Genomic DNA, 9,921 nt, shown 5'->3' with positions numbered 1-9,921 from the left:
GTCCTCAAACAAGCAAAGTAAACTTGCTCCAATCAGGAAAAGTGTCTAAATTAGCGAAAACCGCTCAAAACAAGATACATTTCCTCAATTCAAGTCATTTAAGACAATGCTTGATATTTACTTTTTGCAGTGTTGTCACTCTTTGGTTGAATTTTTGTCACATTTTTTGTTGCGTTTACATCCTTGCTTTTTTCTTATTTGTGGTGTTTTTTGTTTGTTTGTTTGGTGGTTTGTTTGTTTGTGTAGTTTATTTGAGCAATTATCATTTTCTCTTCCTCCAGAGTTTCATATTCATACAGTAAATGGAAGCTCAAAGGGAGTCGACTGAAACAAAAGCTCATAAGTGCCGACCCCTTGTTCATGTACATGACATTTGCAATTCATGATGCTACAGTTATACTTTTACATTTACATTAAATAAACAAAGTACGATCCTTTCTGAGTGTTCTATATCAGTGTCAGTACACAATTATATACCTATATGTATTTGTGAGTTAAGTTTTATCCTACTGTTGTTACTATTGTCAACATAGGATCAACAGACTTTTGCATCACTGGCAAACAAGGAGGTTTTACCATTTCATATCATTAACACAGCATGCTAATACAAAAAAAGTAATAAATGTGATTAGTAGTTATTGTTATTTATCATAACAATTTTCATTTTTGTCATTATCAGTGAATGTCCGATTATGGTCATATTGGACTTTATATTCTGTCATCTTGCCACTTCCTTGTTGTCATTACTATCCACTATTTGTTATTGATATTGGATAAATGACATGTCCAATTTGTATACCCTATCTAGTGAGGTGGTGTTAAAAAGCCAGAGTGTGTGGTGGCCCAAGAAGCTTTTTGATTAAGTAAAGCCGAACTGGAGAAAATGGGATCCGTTCAGGTGGGAGGTTAAAGGGGAGGGTCTCTTCCTCAACGCAGCAGCAGAAAACAGAGTAATAATGTTAATGTTATTCCTTTTCCTTCCATTGAGGGTTGGGAAAGATGTCAACAGTGCTGTTTCACCTGCTGCAGCGGGAGGTGTTTGATCCTGTTCACAAACTCCTTAGTGTTTTAAAGGAGTCAGGCTGGTCTTGATGTGTTTCACTATAGGTAATGGACTGTATGACACAAACAAAGGGTTTGGAAGGAACGCTATCCTTGTGTATTTTTGGTAGTCCATAAATACATGGAATAGCCTGTCTGTCGGTGACTCCCTCCTGCTCCAGCTTCTGAAGACAGTCTGTGATTTCTTCCTCTTTTCAGTCGTTCATAGAGCATCACAGAGCCGGTGTGCAGCTGCAACTACACAGTACAGTAGATGACTCGAGAACCTTCAGCAAAGACAACAAATAGTGTTCATAATGTTATCACAACTGCCTGAGACCGCGTAGACCTCTCAGAAACAGCTCCGCCCCCCATAGTGTCCGAGCTGCTTCAAAATGGTGTCATTCGTTTGTGCTTCGTTTGTGCTTCGTTTGTGCTTCGTTTGTGCTTCGTTTGTGCTTCGTTTGTGCACATAAAATTAGCGCTCATGCTCACTTTGTTTTTGAGGTATTGATTGACTGTGAATCCTTCCGCATCAATAATTGGTTTTCCTGTTTTCTTTACTTTTATTAAACTTCCATCTTTTTCCTGATTTTCAGCAGTTTTCAACTTTTCCAAGACCCAAACCAAGACCCAAACTAAGACCCAGACTAAAACCTAGACCCAAACCATGACCCAGACTAAAACCAAGACCCAAACCAAGACCCGAACCATGACCCAGACTAAAACCAAGACCCAAACCAAGACCCGAACCATGACCCAGACTAAAACCAAGACCCAAACCAAGACCCGAACCATGACCCGAACCATGACCCAGACTAAAACCAAGACCCAGACTAAAACTAAGCAAACACCAAGACCTGAAACAAGATCAGACAAAGACCCGAACTAAGACCCAAACCAAGACCCGAACCATGACCCAGACTAAAACCAAGACCCAGACTAAAACTAAGCAAAGTCCAAGACCCGAAACAAGATCAGACAAAGACCCGAACTAAGAGTAGACCAAAACCCGAACCAAGACCAAACCAAGACCAGCCCAAGACCTAAACAAAGATCAGACCAGGACCAAGACCCGAGCCAAATACCAATCAATGGTCAATATCTCAAACGAAGTGCTAAAAAATGACACTAGTTTGGAGTGAATCGGACACTATGGCGGGACTGATCAATTACTCATATCTCAAAAACGAATGTGTTGAGGCAGACGCAGAGCGACAAGGGCGTGGTTAGGGAGGGGTAAGTGTGTGCGGTTATTTACGGTCTGAAAGTCAGTGCTCAATGCAAAATATGACCCAGAGAGCTCAGTCCTTATCTGGTTTAGCTCCATGGCGTGGCCTTGAAGGGAAGTGTTGACGGTGTAGGAAAGATAAGCGGTCCAGCGGCTTCAAACTTCCTCTCTCAGGAGGAAGAGAACCATTCCAGTAATAGTTCATACATTTATAACAGAGCAACGCGGGGTCTCAATAAGTCTAAAATTCAAGAATCCAAAGTTAAAACCTTAAAAAGTCTAAAATTCAGCCTGTTTGGTCTTGAATCCGGGGTAAACTGGTCTTAAAAATGAACGTTCAACGACCCAATTATTTGCGCAAAATTCAGTTTAAAAAGTAGACAAATAAAGTGACAGAAGCAGCGATGAGGAGCCGCCGGTGCCGCTCATGGTCCGAGAGGGCGAAGCGACGCTGACGCACTGGCCGCCGCCACAAACAACGTAAACTCAGCGATAGTCGAGCGAGGCAGAAGGACTCTCCCTTCAGAGCTTTATCCTCCACAAACAACGTAAACTCAGCGATAGTCGAGCGAGGCAGAAGGACTCTCCTTCAGAGCTTTATCCTCCACAGACAACGTAAACTCAGCGATAGTCGAGCGAGGCAGAAGGACTCTCCTTCAGAGCTTTATCCTCCCAAAAAAACCACTGAAGTCAGCAGAGTTTAGGAATCCAGAACATGACCGAGGTGTCGCTGATGGATCCGTAATGCTGCTGTCGGGGGAAAGATACGTCCAATATGAAACAACGTGGAGATAATCCTTCACTGTAAATATCCAACTCAAGGTCATGAACGGCATCATTCACAGTAAAGTTTGTCCAAATGTTGGGAAACACAAAGCTAACGCTCCTCTGCTCAGGGACAGAAGGGAAGTCAAAGTCCTGTTACTTTAGAAACACGTTTCTCAGTTTGTTCATCAAAACATCTGACAAACAAGTTTAGAAAACATAAAACCTCGACTAGATTCTGGCCTAATAATAATATAGTTATAATAATGATGATATTATAATGAATTAGTTGTAAAGTTGACAGTGTGTTGTGTTGTGTTGACATCCATCGCAAACCGAGCTGTGACAATCCGGTCAGGAAGACGATTTGGAGAATTTGGAGAACAGAAGAAAACAGGTGGGAGTTAAGAGGTTAAACGACTCGTTCATGAAAACACAGAGACTAAATTAGCAGTGTTAGCATTCACGTATGAGCTCTGAGTGAGAAGAGCTTCTAATGAACTCAAGTGAACAATGTGAAGGGTCTGTGAGAGCTAGGAACGCATTGAGGTAACTACGACTTTCATGGTTTGGTAACAGAGTTTTTCATAGTTTTTCAGCTTTAGCAGCATAAAGCAAAGCTGCCTTAGGAGGAACACTGCTGGGGGAAGTACACTGAGCCAGAACCTCTAGCTTTTCTGACTGCATACACTGTCTTTTAATTATGATACAATATTTCCTTTATCTGTAGTCTGTCCCCCTGTGTCTGTTTCAGATGGCCCAACATTAGTATCTCAGGAATGACAAGAACTGAAGTTCCCACGAGGTTCTTCCATGGTCTTGGCCTTGTCTGCAGAGGGACTCCCATCAGCCCTGGATCTGCCTCTGTCCAGTGGATCTCTCCTTCTGTGGTTCTGTGGCTGTGTAGGAGAGTCTAACATGTGACGCAACAATTGATTGTAAAAGTGTATAATGGTAATTTCTTGAATCTTGTGCAGCACTTTTCAGAACCCCGTAGTGTTTAATCACTCAGACGAAATTACTCAAACACTTGAGCCCCACAAGAGCAGAGCACGTTTATTTGTGAGGCACATTTTGTACAATGGGTCTTAAAACTCATGTTTGATTCTGACTGTGGCACTTCCTGCGGAGAAGTTCCTGGACGGCCTGACGGATCTTAGTCATTTTGAGTCCGTAGATCATGGGGCTGGCCAGGGGCTGCACGGTGAGCCAATACAGGGACAGAAACACCCGTAATGGGGTGGACACAGTGCTCATGTCAAACCGGCTCTGCATCAACTCAAACAGCGCTCCAAAGGCAAAGTTCAGGATGGACAGAATGTGAGGCACACAGGTACCGAGCGCCGTCTGCCTCGCGCTCTTCGAGCTGCGCAGACACACGCGCAGGATCCGGCCGTACGAGTACAGGATGAGACCGATTAGACACAATAGACTGCAGAGCACGTTGACCAGTCCAAAGATGTTGTTGGCCGTCGTGTCGGAGCAGCTCAGCCTCACCACCCAGAAGTTATCACAGTACACTTTGTCAATGATGTTTCTGCACAGACTTAGACGCCCTGTCAGGCCGTAGATGATAATCAAGTTCATGAGGAGGGAGTGGCCCCAGGCCAGAGCCAACAGAGCCGCCATCTTAGTGGGCGTCATGCTGGAGTTGTAATGCAGGGGGCGGCAGATGGCCAGGTAACGGTCGTACGACATCAGGGTGAGCATGTTGAACTCGATTCCTCCGTAGGAATACAGGCAGAATATCTGCAGGAGGCAAGCGGCCCTCGTAATCACGTGCTCCTCATGAAGGATCTGCGACAGGAGCATCGGGAAGATGGCCGTGCTCCCGTACACTTCGTTAATGAACAGAGCGCACACGAACACGAACATGGGCTCGTGGAGAGAGCGGCTCCGGCAGATGACGGCGATCAACAGCAGGTTGGACGCGAGGATGGCGGCGTACCAGAGCAGCAGTAACACAAACACAGGGTACTTTAACAAACCGATGTCCAGGTACGCCCCGAGGACAAAGTGTGCGACGGGGGTGAAGTTCAGCATGGTGACTTCACAGGCTGCACCGCACAATACAACGTCTGCAATGCTTTACACGTCGTACGCGATTTCATTCATTTGATCAAATTGTGTTAAAACGAGAACTTACTAAATCAGAGCCAAAAGAAGGTTAAAATGGAAATCAATTTGGGAACTAAAATGGAACTTTTGAAACCAGTTGAGGTGCTCATGTGCTTTTGTTTTATTTGTGTTAGTGTCACATGTGCAACTTTGTGGATTCACCTCAACCTCTGGCCCTCAATTATTCAGCAGCTGAGCTTTGACCACTGGAGACTGCGCTGACTAGGTCTTGATTAGGGACCGGAGCTCTGACTGGCCGTGTGAGAATGTCCTTTTATATTCATTGCAAAGTGTTTTTTAGCCACGGGATCCCTGTCCGCTTCACGCACTACGTCTGTGTGATTGTGAATAAATGATCAATACAATTGTTCTTAGTCAAGCCAATATTGCATATGAGAATGTTTCCCTGAGCTTCCCCGAGACCTGGGACAGAGAGAGGCAAAGTTTGGGAAAAACCCTACATATCGTTTAAGAGGATCACCCTGCTGATAAAGTAAACTCCAAACATTTGTGAGCACAAAATCGCAAAACTGCACAAAACAGGATCTGCTCATCAGTGGTGGAAGAAGTACTCAAGTATTTGACTTGAAAGGAATCGCGTGGTAGGAGATTCAGTTTTCACTTTAAAATTCAAGTAATGCGTGAAAGGTTTTGGTCCCAGAAACCTCAACCTATTGACATCTTACATTTCATTGTTTTTGTGTATTGGTTTGTTCTGTTTATTTCCTTAAACCAAGATACTGAACCGCCAGTGCTTCCTCCCTTTAGTATTGTGATGTTTCTGATCAGAAATACTTCATTCACCCAAAGCACATCTACAAAGAGATCATTGCAAAAATATTTTCACTTTTAATCCAGTTAAAAAATCAAGAGGAGCAGAAAGTAGACTTCTCTAAAATGAGGTGAAGCCAAAGTAAAAAGTATTTTGTTAAATGAATCCAGGTCACTGTTTGTGAAATAAATAATAAGTCAGAAATGCATCATTGTCTCTGAGGCTCAACGAACCTGTGGTTAAATTCCATTCTCTCCAAAACAAAACTGTGATGGAATAATGTCACCGCCGTGTTTCACCTTTTGTGCCGCAGAGAAGAAGCTAAACTTTGCACCAGCTTTAATTTCCTGGGGACAAGAAACCAGGACCAGCTCCAAACGCAGGCAAAACGACAGCTTAAAGTGTTAACGCTGGGCTGTGGAGACAAGAACAGCAGACTGAACCATAACCAAGTCTAAACCAGGACCCAAACCGGTTTCTTTCAAGATGGAAACCTGAGATCAACTTTGTCCAAACGAGACTTTAAACCACATCAAAACACAACGGCGTCAAAATATTTCACTAAGTTTGGACAAAGTGTTTATGAAGACGAAGAAATGCATGTCAATAAAAGAAGTACGAAGACAAAAACACTTTCTGGTTTGCAAACGTTCCACTAGAATAGAAGAGTCAGACCAAACAATATTATTTTGAACCGTAAAAAGTGAGTTTCTCCACCGTGCGATCTGCAAAGTTCCTTCAAACTAAAGCAAACCGGGACCGAACCACAACAGCACGACCAGAAACGATTCAACTTTCATCTTAAACGATGGGAGAACGGTCTCTACAGTCCAGGGTCTGAGCTGAGCCTGAGAGACCGGGCTCAGGGAAACGTGTGAGGGATTTTAAACCTGAACAGGACTCCAGCCCACGGAGAGGCGTAACCGAACTGAACTGGGCCATGGCGATCGTCACCGTGGCGACTGAATGTTGTGAATGAAGGCAACACTCACCACCTTAAGATACACAGATTATTTGGCTTCCATTACTGATACCGATCGTGGGGATTTGAGTATCAGCCGATAGCAGATATGAACCGATACCAAGAGAATTTCTTCAAGGGACTATACGGAGTTTCAGGGTGTATTCAGAAAAAAACAACAGAAAAGTCCTTTGCTCGGCTTGTTTGTTCCGGATCAGAAGCTAACTTTTTTTTTTTCGTTCGGTGCAGTTCGTGTTCAGACTGTACTTTTTGCAAGAGAACCATATTTTGTAAACACGTGTGTGACGATCGAGGCTCCCATTGGACGGCAAGGACCACAACAAATGAAATAAAAATGAAAATTTGACGCTTACTATGATAATCAAAAAAACGTTAGAGGCTGAACCACTGACCTTTAACCTCAGCTTCACCGGAGCAGCTGGAGGAAGAGGAGTTTTGTGTGGATGAAGAGTCGTCTGTTGAGCTGTTTGTTTCCATTATGTCCACGGGACAAACTGTTGGTCTTGATCCTCCACTTTTCTTTAATGCGTCTCGTACTTTCATTTAAGTTTGGCGAAGTTTTTTCCACTTTGACACCGCGGCTGCTCAGGAGACGCTTGAAGCCTCTCCTTCATTTTCTCCCTAAACACAAACGCATTTTTGTGTGTCTTTCCTCGCAGTTGTGTTAGTGCATCTGCCCAAACATCCAGGAGGCTCCAGGTCTGTCCACGGCTCATTGTTTGTAGCATCCATCCAGTATTAGCGTTAGCAGCCGCGAAGGGATAACTTTTCCCACGGTGCCTTGCTACGGTGGCTTGTTCAGCCCAAAAAGGCGCATGTTTCCCGCAGTTGTTTCGGATCAACAGTGGTTTATATTCACACCTGGAGCAAACTGGACCAGAGTCCGTTTGGAAGCCGGACCGAGACCACCTGAAAAAGTGGGTCTCGGTTCTTTGATCCGCAACAGGATTCGTTTGATGTTTTCACGCCTGAATAAAAAAATCCGGAGCAGCGTTCAAAACAAACCCTGATCCATTTAAAGTGGACCAAACACTGCAGGTCTGAATACAATGTTAAAAGTATGTATGTTCCTCCCCCTACATGTTCCTCCATGTCCTAATGTGTAGAATGAGCCCAGACCTGTTCACCACAACTGCCTCTAAAATCCTGGACTGTCACTCAGAAAGGTGTTCATTCGGGTCCAAAGTGCCGTCATGCACGAGCTTAATATAGAAGGTGCAGTTACATGTATGACCTGAGGTGGCAGTAGTGAGTATAAAATGGCCAACTTGCATGTAGTCCCTTTGAGGTGGCTGCTGTGAGTGAAAAAGTGAATAGTCCTGTTTTCTCAGTTTTGAGATCAATAAAGTCTTATCTTTCCTTACAAACGAGATGCTATCAATTTATTAATGAACTGTAAACAGGACTTTTCGATACTAAATATTTTTCGGGTATAGAGTTCGGGAAAATCCACCGTTTACATGGAGATCCGCCATGTTTGTGGCTGTTAGCAGACATTTTCCATAGGCTGACATTACCTAAAAACAGTAGCCTATAAAAGTGGAGAAAAAACAACTCTTTTAGCTGCTGAGTCACAACTGGTAAAAACATCTCACTCACTGTAGTGTAAGTGTTTTAATGTGAATAACTTCAGTATTTTACCTTTTAAAATCTCCATTAATTTATTATTGCTGCTAATCCCGTGATGCTTAGCGATATTACATCACAGTCCTGAAGTCTATATGACACATTTACGTTACATTAAGGCGAGACATGGCAGGTGAAAGTACTGATTTTTCACGCAGTGGTCGAAGTGGAGATTTTTATCTATTTTCCTCCCTTTACATCTTAGTTTTAATTAATAATAATTAAAAATTAAGATTCTGCACAAGCCAAACTTTATAAAAGTGATAAATCCATGTTGTCGTCCCCACAGCTCAGTCACATGTCAGTGTTAAAGAGGAAACTCAGGAAACGGATTAAATGCTTTTGTTTTCATTTAGTAGAAACTTAAGCCACATGGATCATTTGCATAATGTAGCTGTATGAAACAGCTGTTGAAATAAAATAACACTAAAGGGAAATGTTTGGATCATTTGGATTTATTTTTCTCCTTAAATGTCTTTGTTTGGACACTATGTTGTTGTTGGACACTAGGGGGCGACATGCACTTTTGTTTGGCCTGCACTCCACCAATAACTTTAAAGAAGAAGAAAAGCAGCTTTTGGTGATGTCACTTCCCTTTCCCCTGTTTAAGGATGGACGGATTGTGCAAATTCTGCTGAAGCTCTAGTTCCCGAACTGCACAGATCTAACAGTCGACCCCATGAAAGGTTCAGGAGTTAGTTGCTAGTGTTAGAGCTTAGAGGCTGCAATTTGATGGTTTCAGACACAGCCATATATTGACAGATTTTACATCCACGTTTCCTGCTAAGGGTCCCCTAAATGCTACAGGAAGTCGGCCATCTTGGCCCGAACCTCAAACCTTCAAAATCGTACCTCTTGAACTTCTGGCCCCTGATCCCAGAGTATTCAATGGAAAGTCTCCAATTTTGGCCAAAATGTCCCAAACCCATGTGGCTAATAATCATCATTTCAATTTTTTTCCCATTATTGGGCGTGGTCATGACAAGGCCGCAACTGAGAGGCCATTTTCAGCAAATTTCAAAGCCTCATATCTTTCACAGACTTTGTCGGATTGGAACAGACCCAATCCGGCGCGCGTGCACATTTCCCAGCTGGACCTAATGGTGTGCAGATGCAGCCGCTATTGCCAAAAATGCCTTTTAAGTGGCTTGTAAGTGGCCCGCCCATCCTCCGTGAAAATAGCCAGAGATCTTTGGGTGAGAGAGAGTGGGGATGGTCGCAAGGGGGGGAGTGCGCAAGGGGCGAGGGCCTTTATCGCCGCGAGCGGCTTTAATTCATATTAATACTAATTCCTTGTATAACTTACAGCATATTCAGAACCCTGCTGTGAAAACAGAAGATGAGCCTTTAGAAAGGCTGAGGCATATAATAAAAATAATAATTCAG

The 9,921-nt window shown here is 43.4% G+C and overlaps 1 protein-coding gene across 1 annotated transcript; it reads right to left on the bottom strand.

Annotated features, from left to right (window-relative positions):
• Positions 1–4,132: 4,132 nt before the first annotated feature.
• Positions 4,133–5,080, bottom strand: LOC306971904 (olfactory receptor 6N1-like; the record flags this gene model as incomplete). The annotated part of the gene is made up of 1 exon (XM_079568344.1): positions 4,133–5,080. One exon carries the CDS (start codon positions 5,078–5,080, stop codon positions 4,133–4,135), a length of 948 nt encoding a protein of 315 aa, XP_079424470.1.
• Between the last annotated feature and the right edge of the window lie 4,841 nt (positions 5,081–9,921).

This window comes from Gobius niger (genome assembly GCF_951799975.1).
Source record: "Gobius niger genome assembly, chromosome: 12".
In the NCBI taxonomy this organism is placed as follows: Eukaryota; Metazoa; Chordata; class Actinopteri; order Gobiiformes; family Gobiidae; genus Gobius; species Gobius niger.
Note: the sequence above shows the minus strand (reverse complement) of the source record. Positions and strands in the feature narration are given on the sequence as shown.